Below are 19,627 nucleotides of genomic sequence, written 5' to 3'. Positions count from 1 at the left end.
AATTCAGATCTTACTCAGTAATCATGCTGTTGCCAGTCCTTTAGTATCTAATATCTGAAGGTTTATTTATAAGAGAAAAAAAAAGAGTGAAAATGTTTAAGGAAATTATACACACACAAAATCATTGCAAAGTTCTTCTATCAAGTTTGAAGCAGTGACGAAATAAACTGCTAGTTTGAAAAAGTCTTCTCTGGAAATTACCAAACACTTTGGGGGTCATCAGTCCTTGTTTAGCTCTTCCTTCCTCATTAGAAGTCCAGCAAAATGAAGCAGGAAATAAAGATGTTTCCAGAGTCTTTTATATCCTCTCCCATCTGGTATGGAATTTTACTGTCCCAAACAAAGCCCCCAGAACAGTTTATGGAAAAATACAGGCACAAGAGGCTAAGGCATTGGCAGGAAGAACCCTTTGGTCAGAATAAGTTTTTTCTGTGGCCCATTGTGAGAGTTAATTGCCTTAGATGGGTTAGCAACACAAAGCTGTCTGGCTTCTTTGTAGATTTGACCAAGTGGGTGTTACCCGAGGATCAAACACATTTGAAATATTGGTTCATAGTCAGTATTCATAACTTTAGATACAAAAATAATACATGCGTACAAATAGGATAATCATATTTGATAGATTGTAACTTTTACATTGATACTTTACATGACATACTTTGTACAAGATTTGTTGCAATTGTATAAGTGGTATATTTCAACCATACAACATCACAGATGGCATGAGGAAGGGGTTGGTTTCAAGGTTCACAACAAGGCAGGTAGTTACAAAATATGACAATTGGAATAAAGATTTCAAAATCAGAGAAAAATATCTTTCTCAAGTCTTACTGAAACACACAACAAAATGCTTCATTATAGGACATCTCCCTTTAAAAGTCTCCTTACAATTACTCCATAATGAAGTATTTTTCCAATGTGTGAGACATGGCACGTCTAAAGAAATCCTCAAATGCACCCTCTGGTATACACAAAAAGGACTTGTGAGAGCTATTAACAGGTTTCACCAATACTATAAATAATCTTGTCAATAGCACTGCTAGTGACATGGTGTATGTAAGTTTTTATGTATAAATACAATCATGTATTTAAAAACTATGGAGTCAGAAGATTTAACAAACATTGAATAATTAAGCTTATGAACAGTCCTTTGAGGTATAAAAATGTATTAGCTAGATATGGGTCTGCTTCATTCACAGCTGCAACCCAGCAGCTGTTTAATGATAAAATAGTTCAGGACCGAAAATGAAGAATATTGTATTAAAATTGAATTGTAAAGGTAAATGGACTTTTACATCGGCCTGGAGTGTGTCACAATTCCAAAGGTTTCATGATAGCTGAGAAGGTATTTGTTGTTCCTTGACAGTTGGGAATGACAGCTGACATTCCATGACACTTGCAAGACAGTTGTAGCTCTGTAACAGATGAAGATGACATTTGGAAATAACAGTTGTAGCTCTGTTGGCAGTTGGGAATGAGAGTTTCATGACAACTGTGGTTTTATGGGAGATGGAAAAGATAGTTGTTCTCTGTTGCAGCGGGGAATAACATTTAAGTGCTCTTGAAATTTCACAAGTGTTTAAGCATGACAAATGTGAATTGTTAAGTAAACAGGAATCAACAAACCAAACTCAACAGCCAATTAATTCAGTCTCTTTCTGCGTGTGGAATTTCTGTGAGTTGATCAGAATTTCCTTGACTGTGTTTATTACTTTTTGGGTACTGTCAAGGTTTCTTTCCCCACTCTGAACTTTAGGATATAGATGTGGGGACCTGCATGGACACTTCTTAGCCTAATTACTAGCTTAGCTCTGGTATACTGCCACCACCCAGAATTCTAGTGTCTGGGGCACTCTCTGTTCCCCCAAACTTTGTCCTCCCTGGGTTCCCTTGAGGGACTTCACCAGTTCCCTGGTGAACACAGATCCAAACCCCTTGGATCTTAAAACAAGGAGAAATTTACCACCGCCCTCCTTTCCCCCCACCAATCCCTGATGATTCCAGATCCAAGTCCTCTGTGGATCTTAAACAGGAAAAATCAATCAGGTTATTAAAAGAAAGCTTTTAATTTAAGAAAGAAAGGTAAAAATTATCTGAAATTCAGGATGGAAAAGGCTTGTACAGAGAATTCAGTATTCCATAGACCAGAGGGCTCCCTTAGCCTTAGGTTCAAGTTAGCACGGCAACGAGGCAAATCCTTACCAGCAAAAAGAAACATTGGAGCAATCCAGAAAACAAAAATAAGATCAACACACCTTGCTGCGTAATTACTTACAAGTTTGAAACATGTGAGCACTGATTCAAAGAGATTTGGAGAGCCAGGATGTACGTCTGCGTCGCCTCTTAGTCCCAAGAGTGAACAACGAACAAACAAAAGACCAAACAAAGACTTCCCTCCACCAAGATTTGAAAGTATCTTGTCCCCCTATTGGTCCTCTGGTCAGGTGTCAGCCAGGTTTACTGAGCTTCTTAACCCTTTACAGGTAAAAGAGACATTAACCTTTAACTATCTGTTTGTGACAGGTACAATTCCCAGCTCTACCACAAAATTTCTGCATGACCACGGGCAGGTCACTTAATATCCTCCGGCTGCAGTTCTCTGTTGCTAAAATGCGAATAATACTTCCTTCTTTCATCCTTTGTCTCAGTGCTTAAATTCCCAATATTTATTTCCTGGCACCTCCCCGCCCCATTTGGGGTTTGGGTCTTTAGCCCACAAGGGGGGGAGATCCCAGGGCTCAGGGTTTCACTCCCCACGGCTCTCACCAGGGCTGTAGCACTGAGCCTTGATACCTCCCACGGGGCTGAAGCCACAAGGCCCAGGCCCAGGCCACAGTGCTGAAGCCTGAGCCCTAGCTTCCTTCTATGGGCTTGAAAATACTTATTCTGACTTTGGTTGAATTTAAACCCTGCTTTGTCTGTGTTGTCTGTTTAGACTGTAAGCTCTCTGAGGAAGGCACTTGTCTACATGAGAAGTTATACTAGTATATTTATATCTGTATAGTTAAACTGCTGTAGGTATACCCCTCCATATGGACACTCTTAGGGTACATCTACACTATCTGGCAGGTAGTGATCAATCTATTGGGGATTGATTTATCGCATCTAGTGTAGACATGATAATCGATCCCCGATTGTTCTGCCGTCGACTACGGAACTCTATTACGGCAAGAGACGGAAGTGGAGTCGCCGGGGGAGCAGCAGCGTTAGACTCGCTGTCATCCTCATGGCCAGGTAAATAGACCTAAGATACGCTGACTTCAGCTACGCTAATGAAGTTGCGTATCTTAGGTTGACACACACACACCCATTGTAGACCTAGCCATAGTCTAGAACAGGGGTTGGCAACTTTCAGAAGTGGTGTGCCAAGTATTCATTTATTCATTCTAATTTAAGGTTTTGTGTGCCAATAATACATTTTAACATTTTTAGAAGGTCTCTTTCTATAAGTCTATAATATATAACTAAACTATTCTTGTATGTAAAGTAAATAAGGTTTTTAAAATGTTTAAAAAGCTTTATTTAAAATTAAATTAAAATGCAGAGCCCCCTGGACTGGTGGCCAGGATCTGAGCAGTGTGAATGCCACTGAAAATCAGCTCCCGTGCTGCCTTTGGCACACGTGCCAGAGGTTGCCTACTCCTGGTCTAGAATAAGTGGCTTTTTCTGGTTTATCTTAATTTGTTTTCAAAGCCACCTAACCTAAGGGCTTGGCTACACTTGCAAGTTGCAGCGCTGGTGAGGGGGTTACAGCGCTGCAACTTAGCAGGTGTCCACACTTACAGAGCTCAGCCAGTGCTACAACTCCCTTCCTGCAGCGCTGGCTGTACACCTGGTCTGCTACGGGTGTAACAAATCCAGCGCATCAGGTCTGGACACTCACCAGCGCTGTTATTGGCCTCCAGGGTATTAGGAGGTATCCCACAATTCCTGTATACAACAAACCGGAAGGTACTCCCCGGAGCTACTTATCAAAAAACAAACACAGCTGTCTCGTTGCGCAGCGAGCCGATGTTGTGAATGTTCACAGCTGTTTTTGCTTGAGGAGACAAACAGCACGGCGGGTGGGAGGGAGGGAGTCCGTCGGAGAAGCTGCTTATGCTGGTCTGAAGCCTTTTTACATTTAAGAGTGATTGAGAAGGGGTGGGGCAAATGCCAGATTTGAGGCAGGGAGCTGTCACAGTGTCTGCTCCAAAATCCACTCTCTCTGTCTCCCCGACACTCCTGTCACACTCACCCCACCCTCTTTTGAACTTGCAAGGCAGGGAGCTGTCACAGTGTCTGCTCCAAAAATCCACTCTCTGTCTCCCGCAAGCTCCTGTCACACTCCCCCCACCCCCTCTTTTGAAAGCACGTTGCACCACTTGAACGCGTGGGATAGCTGCCACAATGCCCACTCCAACAGCGCTGCAATATGTTGCAAATGTGGACACACTGCAGCGCTGGTCGCTGTCAGTGTGGACACACTGCAGCGCTGGCCCTACACAGCTGTACGACCACAGCTGTAACTACCAGCGCTGCAAAAATGTAAGTGTAGCCATGCCCTAAATTAGTAAAAGGCACTCATATTAGAATAACATGCCCACACAGGGAGCTACACTAGCATAACTACTGGTTTAAATTCACACTTTACTGTCTGTATACTCCTATAACTTCCCGTGTAGACAAGCCCTTTACTGTGTGCATGAACAATGCCTAATCCAATGGGGCCTCAAGCTGGACTGGTGCATCCAGGCACTACTGTGATGTATGTAATCAGAAATGAAAAATTTCAACTTGGTGAAATGGTTTTCACTCTGTGGATTGACACTCAATCACTATTGATTAGTTTGAGTGATCAGGCAAGACATGTGGTGTTGGGTCTGCTCCAGACACTCCTTTGTGCATGAAAATGTTAAATTTCATGGACACACACTTTGAAATTAATTTCCTACCGGTGTATATGCTCGTAAGAATGCCTTGGTGACACATTCGCAGAAAGAACCCCAGAATAAGGCAGTGAAGCAGCGTGAGTGAAACAAATTAATGAAACTATGAGCGAGACTCCAAGAAAATACTGAGGTATGCATGACAGTTGTGTCCCTCAGCCAGTTACCCACGGCAGATGGGGATCAGTGCAGTTTGGGTGGGGGTCTCAGGCAGTTGGGATCGTGGGACACTCAGCAGTTGGGTGACAGCAAGGGGAGTCCCTGGCACCTGGGATACTGGGACGCTCTGTGGTTGGGTGACAGGTGTGGGGAGATTCCATGGTAGCTGGGATTCTGGGACACTTTGTGGTTGGGTGACAAGTGTGGGGAGGTTCCATGGTAGCTGGGATTCTGGGACACTTTGTGGTTGGGTGACAAGTGTGAGGAGGTTCCATGGTAGGTGGGATTCTGGGACACTTTGTGGTTGGGTGACAAGTGTGGGGAGGTTCCATGGTAGCTGGGATTCTGGGACACTTTGTGGTTGGGTGACAAGTGTGAGGAGGTTCCATGGTAGGTGGGATTCTGGGACACTTTGTGGTTGGGTGACAAGTGTGGGGAGGTTCCATGGTAGCTGGGATTCTGGGACACTTTGTGGTTGGTGACAGTTGGGGGAGTGGTCCCTGGAAGCTAGGATCCGGGGACACTGCGGTTCGGTGCACTTGCGACTCGGGCGGCTCAGAAATGGGAGCTAGGGCTCGCGCACTGCATGGCCATGACAATTCCGCGAAGAGCCGTAGGAGCCACCTCCCTGGGTGGCCGCGTATTGCGCAAGCGCCCAGAGCCGTTGTATGTTTCTCTAGCGGGCGGGGCGGGTCGGGTCTATGCGGCGGCCTGGGACGACTCAGCGCCTCCCTCTAGCTCGGGGTGCGGACGCTTCCGCGTAACCCGGGACTCGACTGAAGCCCGTGTTGTAACAGCGACAACAGGAAACGCCCTGCGATTCCCTTACAAGGGCATCAGCAGCTCCCTCTCCCCTGCCCCGCCCGCACGGTGGAATGCGGTGAGCGCACAGGACTCCACCATCACATCACGGGGGGGAGGTGCCGACCGAACCAACTCTCTCGGGCGGGGGTCGTGAGCAGCAGGCTTACTGCGGAGCAACCGCACTCTCCTCCCTGGTATATGCGCTGCGGCAGCGCCCTGAGCCTGACTGACGCGTTCTCCCCGCCACTGGTGTAGCCCGGCTCCCGTTCCCCCCCCCCCCGCTGGCCGGGCGGTGGTTCGGTCTTGATCGCGCTCTCCGGAAGTGTCGAGGCAGCTGGAGCAGCCGCCGCTCTCTTCCAGTCCCGTCGCTGCCGGAGTCTCCGCTGCAGCCGCCAGGTGAGGCCGCGTCTTGCGGGCCGGGGTCTCCTGGGTCCAGCGTCCCAGTGCTCGCGCTGGGCGGGGGGGGCGGGCGGATGGCCGGCCGCTGTCCGGCCGCCTCTGTGGGCGCTGGTCGGCAGCGGGTTGTGAGCGAGGGGCAGGGCTGGGTCCGGCTGCCCCGCGGTGGGGTGGCGGGGAGGGGGCAGAGTCGCTGCCCCTGTGCCGGGTGGGGGCTGGTGGGGAGGTCCCCGCCGGGCTCAGCGGCCCCTCTTGGATGGGGAGGAGGCTGCCGGGGCCGCCCCGCCCGGTGGGCGTGGATGGGAAGAGCCGCGCAGCTGACGGGCCGGTGCGATCTGTCCCGGGCGGTTCTGAGCTGGGACCGGTTTCACTAGAGCCTTTCCAGCGGCACCTTGCGCTGGGACTGCGTCTGGGGCTCTCGGCGCGGCTCAGGGTCGCTGCCTTTGGCCGAGGTGGCTGGCGCGCTGGGGGGAAGCGGAATCCCGGTCGGAGTCTGAGCTGGGCAGCGCCCAGGGAAAGCGACTGGCAGGAAACGGCTGCAGAAAGCCATGGCAGGGAGCCACCCCCAGCTGGTGTAATGCTGAGCTCTCCAGTCGCTCGCACTGTGTTTGGTGGCTGAGAAATTATAAACTTGTGCTCTGCAGCCTCTGCGAACAGGTTGGATTTTACCCGTCCCTGGTATCACCTGACCCCGGCTACCTTTGGACTTCTCAGTATAAGAAATTTACACTATTTGGAAACTCATGAAATAGCTCGGGGGGAAAGAGGTGCAGACACCTAAACGTTACTACATAAACTGCCTTAATACATCAACCTTACAAAACTTGTTTGGGGTGAGTCTTATTCTCTTTTTTTGTTTTCTTTTCCAACAGCTTAGTAAAGTAGTTTTTCTCATTTCAGTTATCATGGGACTCAGTGAGTGAGTAGAGATTGTGCCTGGAGGATGATTCTCCTATGATATTGAAAGGCTGAAATTCTGTGTTTTTCATAAATGGAAAATGTATAAAGATAGCTGGAGTAGTTGACAAGATAGCTGGAGTAGCTGACAAAATAGCTAATGGTGAAAATGAGGGATGTGTGCTCAGATTAAGAGCGCATACATTAATTTATTCTTCTGTAGGTCATATTTTAGCAGTGCATCCTTTGGTCGTGATTCATGTTAAAGAAAAGCTCCAGTATAATGATATAATTGTGACTTCCATTTTCTAGCATGTGGACAGCCACACTGTCAATCAGAAGAGCTAAATAAGTTTAGAAGAGGTATGATGTTATGTTTCTGAATAGGTAACACACAAAGGGTCCAGGTATTAGCTTGAGCTGAGGCATTTATATGGCCCCCATCACTGTATTGTCTGTGTGCTTCACAATCTTTAATGTATTTATCCTCACAGAAAGTTACTGTTATCTATTTACTATTACTGTCCAAACCGGGCACTGAGTCACAGAGGCTAAATCACTTGCTTCTGCTCTAAAATATTTTAACTAGTTTCTTAATTTTTAGACCAATATATGCTCAGATAATCAATCTGTGACCCTCTATGTTGACCTAGGAAATTGAGTCAGATCCTGTTCCCATTGACTCCACATTTTTCATGAGCCATTCTTAAACATACTGGAGGCTGTACAAAATAAATAAAATGTGACAAACATCCTCTTTAAATTTTTGAAATAAAATAAACTGAGATCATTGTGAATACCCACATGAGTAAGAGTTCAGCTAACAAGGCCACAACAACAGGGCTATTTTGGAAGTTGATCACTGAGAAAGTAATAGAAGAGGATAATATCTTAATTTAGTAGTGTTCCTAAATACTAAGGTGATGAGCATATTAAAACATAGCATTCAGTCCTTGACCTTCATGTGGAGATTGCTATCCATGTTTCCGGTTGTGACTCATACATTTCCTTGTGATGGGAATGCATATCACCAAAATGTTTTTTTAGCACCTCCCATGTAGTCAGATAGCTAACAGAAGGCAGTAACTTTTGGTCACTACCCAATCATTGGTTACTCCTTGATTCATAGCAGTACTATAGAAATGAAAAGCTTATTACCGATCTCCTAAACTATTTAGTCACTAGGTTTTACATTTTTCCCCCTCTGATGTGGAGGAGTAAGAAGTTTTACTGTCCTCCTCTAATTAATTATTTATATTCTAGTAGTTGAAAGCCTATGTTGTTTCACAGGTCTGGCAGCTGGGCCAAATAAATCCCATCTGTGCAGTCTCCCTCATACAACTAATTAAGTTATTGCATGCAAATTAGCTGAAAAGTAATGGTGGTGATTGGCTGAGTTACCTCTGATATCACAATCTGGACTGAAGGACACCTCCCCTACTGCATCTGTACACCACACAGTCAAAATGGCAGAGAACTTAAAAATTGGTAACAGACCATGAATCCCAGTGATGATTTAACCTGGTGATCTCAACCATGCTTGTAGCTGTTTCCATCCCTTCACACTGACTCAGCAGACATTGTAGACTTTAGAGTGACATACAGACAGACAAATGATAACCCTGGAATATCACTATATAGATTTTTTTTTATAGTTTTTTTTTCTATTAACCACATCGTATGGTTAAATGATCACCATAGCTTTAGTACAATTGCTGCACTTGCTATCTTTTAGATTTATCTGTACCAGCTTTCAGAATTTTTTGCAAAAGTCTACCTAAATAAATGTCGTCATGTGTGAAGGCCAACAAACTCTCAGAGAAATGACTACCACAGGTTAAGTCAGGCCTGCACAACTTGTAAAGCAGTGAGGGCCATATTACTCCAAAAAAGACAGCTGAGGGCCAAAACCCAGTGCCGCCTGCCCTGCGGAAACAAACCCTCCTTCCCCAGTGCTGCCCTGCTGAAGCAGTGGTATTGAACCTTGGTAATATGTCATAGCAGGCCCCTAAGGTAGTATAATTAAGGTAAAAGAAAAATGTCTTTTTGCTAGAAGTAGAATAAGATCTCTTCCCCCTCTCCCCCACTTTGTAAACAATTGCCCTGTTGAGTGAGTGAGGAAGGTGTGGAAGGCAGGCATCTCCAGACAGCTGCAACCCTTGGAGAGGGGATGGGAGCCGGACCAGATCAGGCCCAGTGCTGCTACAGAGATGCTCACCTGGATGTAATGGACCAGTGGTAGCCACTCCATAGTTCAGACTGATCCTAACTTACAACTAAGATCCATTTTTAATTTCCATGTAACTTCTCCAAAAAATTACCAGATCCCCTGAGCTCTCCTAGGCCAGGTAGGATTTGTCTAGGGGGTTTGGTAATTCAGGTGTTTCAGAAATATCCATCATTCCCTTTCTGAACATTTTCTTAGCTTCCTATCCTCAAACACCAGGTGTCTGGCTGAGTCGGACGGGAGCCTCTAGGTGTTGCTGGGGGACCACAAAGACCTGTCAAATTTATAACATTGATTCTGTAAATTATTTAAACTGCCCTTCTGCTGAGTCCTGGCTCTGCGGCAAGGGCTGCTCTGCAGAGGAAGAGGTGGGGGCCTGGATAGGGTGAGATGTGGCTAGGATTCTTGGGGGCAGGGCAGGCGGGATGGTGAAGAACAGGGAAGAATGATATGACTGTGGGGTTGGAGCCCTGAACTGTTCATTTCTAGATTGTCCTGCCTCTGGGTTTTTAAGGAAGCTGTTGAGTATTTGTAAATGAGATTTGTTGATGAGCTTTTAACTGGGCTCCTCTAAAATTTACAGCTTAACTCTTCAGCTAACGAAGTGGTTTGGATTTGTGTGCAATATGTCATAGTTCTCTCTTCTCTAACATGTGGATGGACATTTGGTTTAATCCTGTCCTCACTTGTCCTTTGCACTGCTGGGGACAGACTTGACTGCCCAGGTTCCCAAAGTGTGGTGGGATCGAGTCCATAGAGCTGGGTGTGTGCACATGGGGCCAGCTTCTTCTGACTGCAAGATAGAAAGAAGCTAAATATATATTTAAACATCCTCCTAAGGTGGCTTTTCCATGGAAGCAGTTGCTGCAGTGATGACAGGCACATGAACCCGTGAGTCAGTCCCTGTCTTAACCAGTTTTCCACACTATGAAAAGGTTGAAGAACCCCTGATCCAAACACAGCGACCTGTCTGGTCCTGGGATTAGCAGTGATTTTTCCCCCCCCAGAGACTGTCAAGCCTTAATGACCCAATTTTCTTTATCACCCTGGGACAGTTACTTGAACATTTGGTATTGTTGGGGGCATTCTGCCATTTCCCTCTCTGTTGCCCCCCCCCCCCCCCCCCCCCCCCCCCCCCCACCCCCCCAGCACTGACTCCTCACCTGCCCCCCCCCACTGCCCACCTGCTTGCCTCCTCTGGCCCTCCTCCCCTGCTGCTGGCTCACCTGCCCCCTGCCACTGCCCACCTGCTCACCTCAGCCCCCCCACCCCACCCCGCCACTGCCTTCCTGCTTGCCTCCTCAGCCTCGCTCCCCCGCTGCCACTGCTCATCCGCTCACCTCCTCAGCCCCTCTCCACTGCTACCAGCTCACTTGCCTGGCTTCTTACCTTCTGCCACTGCCCCCGCCTCCTGCCGCTGGCTCACCCTCACTCTCCAGCCTGCCACTGGCCCCTTCGCCAGCCAGACGGCCATTGGCTTGCCTACTCACCCCTCTGTGGGCTGCACAGTGAGCCCACGTGGGCCACATGCGGGCTGTATGTTGTGCATACTTGGGTTAAGTCCTTCTACTAAAAAGTTCCTGAATGGTTCCCAAAATAAACGAGGTCTAGACCATTCAGAGCTTCATGTTTAGGAACAGACTAAATCCAGTTTAGTTTTATGGCAATACTGACTTTATTTTTGCACTGACATATGTTCCCTCCCTTTGGAAATAGTAAAATCAAAACCAGGATATAGGTATGAATCTAAGGAGGGTGGCTTTTGTAAGATCTGATGAAAATATTGGATTGTGAGATCTTCAGGGCTGGGACAGTCATCTTTTTCTATTTCTATAGTCCCCAGCACAATGGGGCTCGGGCTTTTAGGAGCTACTGCAGTACAGAAATTTATGATATTGTATAGCAACTAGAATTCTTTTGATACTCTTAAAGCATCATTTCTTGGTCACAGCTCTTACATAATCTCACTCAAGTAATAAAATCTTTTGGGACTTCTCTGTTTTAAACAATAATCACAAATGACCAGTCTGGGAATTTAGTAGATCAGCATTTAGGTTGGTATTTACAGTCTACCAGCGATCAAGAATATTGGGTGGAAATGATTCTTGCCCTACAATAACATTGCATATCTCTTCAGGACAAGTGAGGGCTTGAGAGGCAATGGACAAAGTAAGTGTACACTGGGGAGGGCAACTGTTGATGCTTTTGCTCTAATCAGTTTAGAAACTTGCCTAGGTGAAAAATTTACTAAATGTTTCTAATCTATGTTCTGCTGAAGATTCTTTTTGTTATATTTTGTTCTGTTCAGCGTCCGATATTCCAACTTGTCTGTAGAAGTCCTCCCTCATTTTCAACCTAAACTTAACCTATTTTAGTTACTAAGTGTACTTCCCTCTATGAAACTAAATCTGAAAACCTGACCCCATTGAAGTCGGTGGGTGTCTTGCCATTGAGTTCAGTGGAATTGGGATTTCACCCATCCTGTGTCCTCTTTGCTGACCCTGAGCCACTCTGAAACCTGAGCTATACTTCTCTAACACTTCAGACTCTCATAAATTAATCCCTCCAGCCTCCTAAAACACTTTTTTGTTACTTTTCCCTGAATATCCTCCAGTGTGTTTATCTTTCTAGTAAAGCAGTGCCTAGAACTGAACACTATTCTAGACATGGCTACACCAGAATTGTATAGAGGGGCTATTACCTTGTGAAACTTCATTTCTCTCTATGCAGTCCAAAATTGCTCTTGCCTTTTTAATACCGTATGTCAGCAGTTCTCAAATTGTGGTCCATGAGCTCCATTCAGGTGGTCTGCGGATAGTTCCCTGTAAGGTGCCACCTGGGCAGCAGCACACAGGAGAATGAAGGGCCACCCACCTAATTAGCGTAGCCACGCTTGCGTGGCTCCACTAGTTAGGTGCCTGGACCCTGGAGAAGAGGCATGTAAGCTGGGGTGGTGACCTTGGGGAGAATAGGGAATAGGTGGGAGGGGGCAGTGGGCTGAGAAGAGGGGTTGGGGGGAAATTTGGGATGTGCAGGGCTGCCTTGGACAGAGAAAGAGGTGACTTTCCCCAGCTCCAGGGCTGCGGCTGCTGGGGAAAGACCCCCACCCCTCCTTCCCAGCCCTAACTCGTGGGCTGCTGCAGCAGGGGAGAAAGGGGACATCCATTGCATTAGAAAGGTGATACTCATACTAAAATATGAATTGTGTGCTTTTATTTGTAGAACAGTTTTTTTTATGTAGCATTTTTATCCAAAGCACTTTCCAGTAGTTAGCTAACAGTATAAACAACATTTAGAAAGATCTTTAAGTGGTCTGCTGAGACCCTCAGCAATTTTCAAGTGGTCTGCGGGGGAAAAGAAAACTTTGAGAACCACTGCCATATGTGACTGCAAATTCATGTTGAATGCGCTGTCCACTATCACCTCTAAATCTCCTGTAGCAAATTTCCTGGTGCCTCACTCTCACTGAATCTGCTCCTCTCCCTCCACCCCTTAAGATATAAAAGATTGCGAAGTAAAATGTTTCCAAATTGAACTATATTTGTGGGTGGTGGGTTTTTTTTCCTCCATGGATTTACGTTTAATCTCTGCAGTAATCTGTGTTTTCTACATGCACAAAATAATAAACTTGTAGGAGAGGGACTGGCACGGAGTCACTTCTGTGTTTGATTTGCATGGCCCTTTTCCTTACAATATAGTCTCAATTATCAGAGCACATTGAAGAACTTCAGGTAATTAAGGGGATTGTCATTCTAACCAGTTTTGAGGGCAGCATGACCTTGTTCTGGGTAGCAGTGAATCAAGAGTAGAGATTCAGATTATAAGGATGAATTGTTATTGGCTTGCTACCTGAAGTGTGTCCAATTTAAAATTAAGTCTTTCTCTTGTGTCTCAAAAGCAGATTATTAGCTTATTAGCTTAATGGTTTATGGTGAACTGTTACTTCAGAAATAAAATGGATTTCCTGACATTCAGTCTAAACTTTTTTGTTTTTATTGTACTCTGAACACTTGTTTTAGGGAGATTGTTTTGTGACTGTATAATGAAGAGCGTTGCTGGGTGACTTGCAGTTGAGTTTTGTTGGTTATTTTTAGTTCAGGGCATAGCAGTTTGTTTCTTGTATGTCAGAAGAATGTTGTATATGGAATGCAAGTTTTAAAAGTGGAGAATTAATCAGTGGATGAAATCAGTAATGCTATTTGTAGATATAGTGGGAAGACTATAACCTATGCAGTGGCCTCTTTTCCATCTGGAGGCTTGGTAAAGCACTCACTCGCTCTCTTGGCTATAAAGCAAGGTAAAATACTTACTTGACACAGTTATGATCTTTTAGAGTTAACTTGGTAGTTAATTACGTACTTTAATTCTGATTGCTTGCCGATGGCAGTTATTCAGCTGTATTTAGTTAACTTCAGTTCACTTTTAAAATGAACTAAAATTGTGCCCTTCGTTTAATTGCCGTTTATTTTGGATAAACTGACTTCTCCAAGGTCACTTTACAAACAATCTGTTTAAGGAGTCACTGAGAGACTGTTTTTTTTCTGTGGCTCATTGATCAGCTCTTTTCAGAGGTGCAGTTAACTTTTAGAAGTAGCTTGTTTTAAAGATCAACATTTGATAATATTGTAAATTAGCCAAACCGGGCTGTTGCAAGTAAACATAGGCTGGTGGTAATGGCTTCTTGGACACTTAATTGCAGGTGTTTAGGCTGAAGCTCATAATCAAGGAGCAAAGAAATTTATGGCATATAACAAAACCCAGTCTGGGTATGATGCAGAATTCAGTGGCACACTAAGTTAGCATCTTGTAGTTCACTTTTAAGATAGCTTCAGTTTTTGTGAGAAAATTAGTAATATAGATTAATGGGACACGATCAGCTTGAAATTTTTTTACATGAGCGGAGTTAAAAATAGTTTTAGGGTACATCTACTCAAGAGTAGAGCTGCCAATTTTTGTGGCTTTACAGTCGTTTTGTTGCCAAAACATTTCTCTACCGAACCAACTACATCGGGGCAAATAGGGAAATAGCTGGCACTCTGTATAGTCCGATGCCCAAAGTAAACCTGGAAAAGCGTTGTTACTCTGTTATAATAGTTAGGTGTAATTTTTTTTAAATTTGACAAATGTCTCTTTAAATATTTAATCTTCTCTGCCAACAATTCTTATATTTTAACTATACAGTAAGGCCCTGATTCTTCAGAGAGTTGCATGGGCAGGCCTGAAATCAACAGGATATACCCTATGGGCACAAAGGTCCATCCATGCAGATCCAATTGTAGAACTGAGGCCTTAGTATTTAATTTCAAGCTTGTGGATCAGTTCCAGTATTATCGTTAAACTGGCTTAAAAAGTAAATATTTAAATAATCACAACTGAATGGATACCATAAACTTGAAAGCTTCACTTCTGTCTGAATTATTTTACTTACTCAGTGTTAGTTTACTTGCACACTTCAAAATAATTTATGTAGTCAATTTCACTCCCCTCCCCCCAATTTTATCAGTTTCCCATTTCATACTTGCAATATTGTTGACTTCCTTTTTAAAAAAAAAAAAAAAAAGAAAAGGCGTATTGTAAAACCACATAGGCTTAGGTAGTTTCAGGTACTACACTAGTTCATTAAAGGGACACAATCTCTAGTGCATATTGAAAAGCAATTTCATAGTTTAGAATGCACCTATTGATATGCTATATTAGTTCAGGCTTCTTGGTTACCTAACAAAACTGCAGTGCATTGTTTCTTTTGTAACTAAGCCCAGACTCTCCTCCCACACTCAACATACACCAGACCAGGGGTCAGCAACCTTTCAGAAGTGCTGTGCCGAGTCTTCATTTATTCACTCTAATTTAAGGTTTCGCGTGCCAGTAATACATTTTAACGTTTTTAGAAGGTCTCTTTCTATAAGTCTATAATATATAACTAAACTATTCTTGTATGTAAAGTAAATAAGGTTTCTAAAATGTTTAAGAAGCTTCATTTAAAATTGAATTAAAATGTAGAGCCCCCCGGACTGGTGGCCAGGACCGGGCAGTGTGAGTGCCACTGAAAATCAGCTCGTGTGCCGCCTTAAGCACGCATGCCATAGGTTGCCTACCCCTGCACCAGACCCTCTGCTTAATGATGCAGAAAGGACTTTAATACACACACAACTTGCCTAGGATGCTGTGTTTTTGTTCTCAGCTGCCTAAACCAAACAAAAACATAAGACTCTATCTCTGGTCTCAGATTGCATAGGAGTCTTTTATGTTCTTCAACTAATATAACAAAGTAAATAAAGTTTAAAAAAAACAAGAATCACCTTTTCCAGATATTTGGGCTTATTTGTGAGCTCCTTGGCCCCACTCAGGCAAGGTAAGCAGACTATAATTCTAACGGTCAGGTTAGCAAGGCCCCCTACCTACCAAATATACCAATCTGTTTAACCCCTCAAGGCTTGAATAATATGCTGAACTACCGGGACGTAGGTATTGGGGCTTCTTTTCAAGGACCAGCTTGATACAGTCTGCTGTCAGCCCAGAAGGGTTTTCCTCTGAACCCCAAAGGGCCAGTACATATCATCGCAGTTAAGCTTCTAATAAAAGAAAATACAACACAAGGTGGATGGTAAACTTGCGGATCTATGTACCTTTGCACATTATTTAGAATTCAAACATTTTTCAAGGAACTATGATGTAGTTTAATACACAACTCTAATTCTTAGACATCTGTTGTTTAAATTTAATTTCCTACACTTTAATCACTGTTTTTCTCCCCTAGAATCCAACAGCCATCATGTCTAGCAAAAGGGCAAAGACCAAGACCACTAAGAAGCGCCCTCAGCGCGCAACCTCCAATGTGTTTGCAATGTTCGATCAGTCACAGATTCAAGAATTCAAAGAGGCCTTCAACATGATTGATCAGAACAGAGATGGCTTCATTGACAAAGAAGACCTGCATGATATGCTCGCTTCTCTTGGTAATGTTTATTTCTCCAGCTATCTATTTATCTGATGCTTGTGGCCCCATCGTTATATTAACTGAGCATTATAAAATGGCTATGTGCCTGTTGCAATCATCATAATAGCATAGCTGTTAACTTTTTATACATTGTTGAGCTGTTTTATGAAAGGTGCTATTCTGTTTAAAATTGACAAATAAAATTGGGTGGATGAGTAAACACATTATAATGACTATTGAAAATATGAATACTTTAATTGTAGGAAAGAATCCAACTGATGAATACCTGGATGCTATGATGAATGAAGCTCCAGGCCCCATAAACTTCACTATGTTCCTTACAATGTTCGGAGAAAAACTAAATGGCACAGATCCAGAAGATGTAATCAGAAATGCTTTTGCTTGCTTTGACGAAGAAGCAACAGGTAAGTAGGTGAAATATCAATGCTGGGTTATCTGCTTTTGAATCTTCATTAAAAGGATTTCTTTTATTCAGCCATGACTGTAAATATATAATGAATTTAAATAGATCATTTGAGGTTATTATGGGCTTCTAAAAACTTGTCTACATGGTGTCTTAGTGCATGTCTGCAGGCATGTAAATCCCAATGCACACCCCTTTGTTGTGCATTAACTGTCCCATGTGAACTCTGGTGTGCAGTAAAGCTCCATTTGTGCACATTTAATGTAGTACTGCTGGACTTCACATTAATGTGCACTAGGGAACTTTTAGTGCACATCAGCAGATCCATTATGAGCCAGTTCGTGCTTCAGTGTGTTGTGCACTCTAGAATTTACACCCTTCAAGTCACGAATATACCCAGTATACAATTTACTGATGATCATTACTTATTTTTTATTTTACAAGCTTAAAAAACATTTAATGTAATTTTTCATCTCTGCATCAGAAATGGTGAAATATTGGGCTTAAAGACTGTTAAACCTATACAGTTGCTTAAAATTCATCTATCAAACTCAAAATATTGAAAGATTTCTTAAAGCTATTTTAAATTTCCTATAAGTTTAAAAACTTAGAACAGTAGTTTTTAATTGGTTAATGGAACACCAGTTGCCCACAAAAGACTTGCTAGTGGTCTGTAGAGTTGACTCCCAACACTTGCTGGCTCCTCCTTTCCTCGTGTTAAACTGTATTTAAAAGAAAACTAAAATGTATAAAATATCTAATTTTTTATGTAAGAAAAAGTTGTTGCCATAGCAGTGTTTGATCACCAATAGGAGTGGGAGAGATGGCTCACGTGTTATGGGAGGCTGCTCAAACAGAAGCTTTATGATGCTGTATTCCATGCTGTGTCAGTTTGGGAACCTCTGGCATTGAATTGATACTAACATACAAATATCTGAAATATTCAGATTTCTTCACATCATTGGCCTTGACATTGAAGTTAGGCTAGATTCAGCTCCTATGCAATATGAGTGGGATTGTATGCTCAACAGTTTTAAGTAGAAAATGTTTAAGACAAGTGAATACAATCAGTTAAAACAAACTTCCATCTAGAAATGTTTTTTTCTTAAGACTGTCTTAAATCTGTTTGTTTCAACCAAAGTATAAACTTGCATCTTTCCAGACAAACTGTTTTGATGCAACTTGAGTTCACTTCTTGCCATTGAAGTTCTGGGAGTATTATGTATGGAAAAAGCTGAGGTTGTCATGCAGAACGTACCAAATCAGGCCATTCATCCAAGTCTTATGGTGGCCATTACCTTAAGTGTCACGGGGAGTTGGAAGGTGTAGAGGCTGTCATAATCCTGTTGTAGCACTCCAGCTTGACTCTGAAGCATAAGATTTGGATATAATCTTAGCTTGCATAATTAAACATGCTATTTTTTTTGCAATTAAAATAATCCAGCCCTGTTAAATGCAGCTACAATATTTAGTGTTGGCTTCCTGCAGTCTTAAACTGACAATTTTGTGTCTTCCTTCTCCCTGGAGTTAATGCTTAAATGGGTTTGTAATGTGATTACTTAACTCCAAGCTAGAAATTCTTTCTATTTGAAGATCCAGTAAGAGAACTTTTTTGGTTTATCCTGATTCACTGTGCACATTATATTCCAGGGTTCATTCAAGAAGATTATCTGAGAGAGCTGCTGACGACAATGGGAGACAGATTTACAGATGAAGAAGTAGATGAGCTGTACAGAGAGGCACCAATTGACAAAAAGGGAAATTTCAATTACATTGAATTCACACGCATCCTTAAACATGGAGCAAAAGACAAGGATGATTGAACAAAATTTCAGACACCTGCAGCTAGCTCTAGTTTTCACTTGCGTTTATTTTTGAGGGTTTTTTCCTGGTAGAACCTGTTGCATGCATCTAGCTTTTACAGCTTTTTGCCTTTCTCAGTATATTTATCTATTCCAGGCCATTCTGGCACACTTGCACCTGTGTAATCAAGCTGGATGTGGGGGATATTGTAGTGAAAAGAATCTGGGGACAAAGATCAATGAATTTGAAGGCCCAGGAAAAAAGTCTCAATGTTTCTGGTTTAGCTGGATTTTTACATTTTTGTAATAAAAATGTCCTTTTGAAATAAAGATTGCTATATAAATAAAATACCTCAAACTGTTTTGTGAAGTGACATTTTCTTGTTACTAAATGTCTTCATTTTTAAAAGCATCTGTACCTACTCTTGATATCTGGGTAAGACTTAAGATGTTACAGTAAGTTTATAAAATGTTTGCATCAAGTACTGTTTCTTTATACTTAAGTGAGGCAGTGATACTCAATTTTATAATGTGAAAAGTACTGGTATCTAAATTTTAACACTCACAACTAATAACTTTAGTCTCTGAAGGGAAGTCTGGCTAGTGTTTAATGTAGGCATAAACAGAATGAGTGGAGAAGACTTGCAGTTGAACAGCAACCACTTTTTCTTCCCTGAATTGTGCTGCTGATGTAAACCACTTTCATGATTTTTGTGTGTGCATGCTGATTAGCCCGTATTTATTTTCCTTTACTTGAAGAGTGAGAGCGTTTGGAAAACTGTAACTTGGAGAACAGGAATACAGAAGATAAGACAAGCATAATGCTGATGTTTCAAGTAAGAGGGGACATGTTTATATTTCCATTGTGCCTACTTCTGTCCCCTCCCCAGCAATAACTTGTTCTAGACTGAAGTGTCTGCACTACCCCTACAGAATGACTTCATTTTAAAAATGATATATTGTTGCTATACAGGCCCCTTGATTTCATGTGCAACTGCAGCATGATCAGAACTCACTTTTTTCAGCTACCTGTTCTTAAACAATTGTGCTGAT

General features: G+C 43.1%; 1 protein-coding gene across 3 annotated transcripts; it reads left to right on the top strand.

Moving 5' to 3' along the window:
- The first annotated feature begins 6,177 nt into the window (after nt 1-6,177).
- Nucleotides 6,178-18,936, top strand: LOC116830662 (myosin regulatory light chain 2, smooth muscle minor isoform). 3 transcript variants are annotated; one of them, XM_032790268.2, is made up of 5 exons: nt 6,178-6,287; nt 6,932-7,120; nt 16,169-16,367; nt 16,612-16,773; nt 18,423-18,936. In XM_032790268.2, the coding sequence occupies exons 3-5, from the start codon at nt 16,184-16,186 to the stop codon at nt 18,593-18,595; spliced, it is 519 nt and encodes a 172-aa protein (XP_032646159.1). In that variant the 5' UTR covers nt 6,178-6,287; nt 6,932-7,120; nt 16,169-16,183; the 3' UTR covers nt 18,596-18,936. The 3 variants fall into 3 exon arrangements, with proteins under 3 accessions (XP_032646159.1, XP_032646158.1, XP_032646160.1); XM_032790267.2 differs by lacking the exon at nt 6,932-7,120 and having other exon boundaries at nt 6,179-6,287; XM_032790269.2 differs by lacking the exons at nt 6,178-6,287; nt 6,932-7,120 and adding an exon at nt 13,684-13,708.
- The last annotated feature ends 691 nt before the right edge of the window (nt 18,937-19,627 follow it).

The sequence above is a fragment of the Chelonoidis abingdonii genome, chromosome 2 (genome assembly GCF_003597395.2).
Source record: "Chelonoidis abingdonii isolate Lonesome George chromosome 2, CheloAbing_2.0, whole genome shotgun sequence".
Lineage (NCBI taxonomy): Eukaryota > Metazoa > Chordata > Testudines > Testudinidae > Chelonoidis > Chelonoidis abingdonii.
Note: the sequence above shows the minus strand (reverse complement) of the source record. Positions and strands in the feature narration are given on the sequence as shown.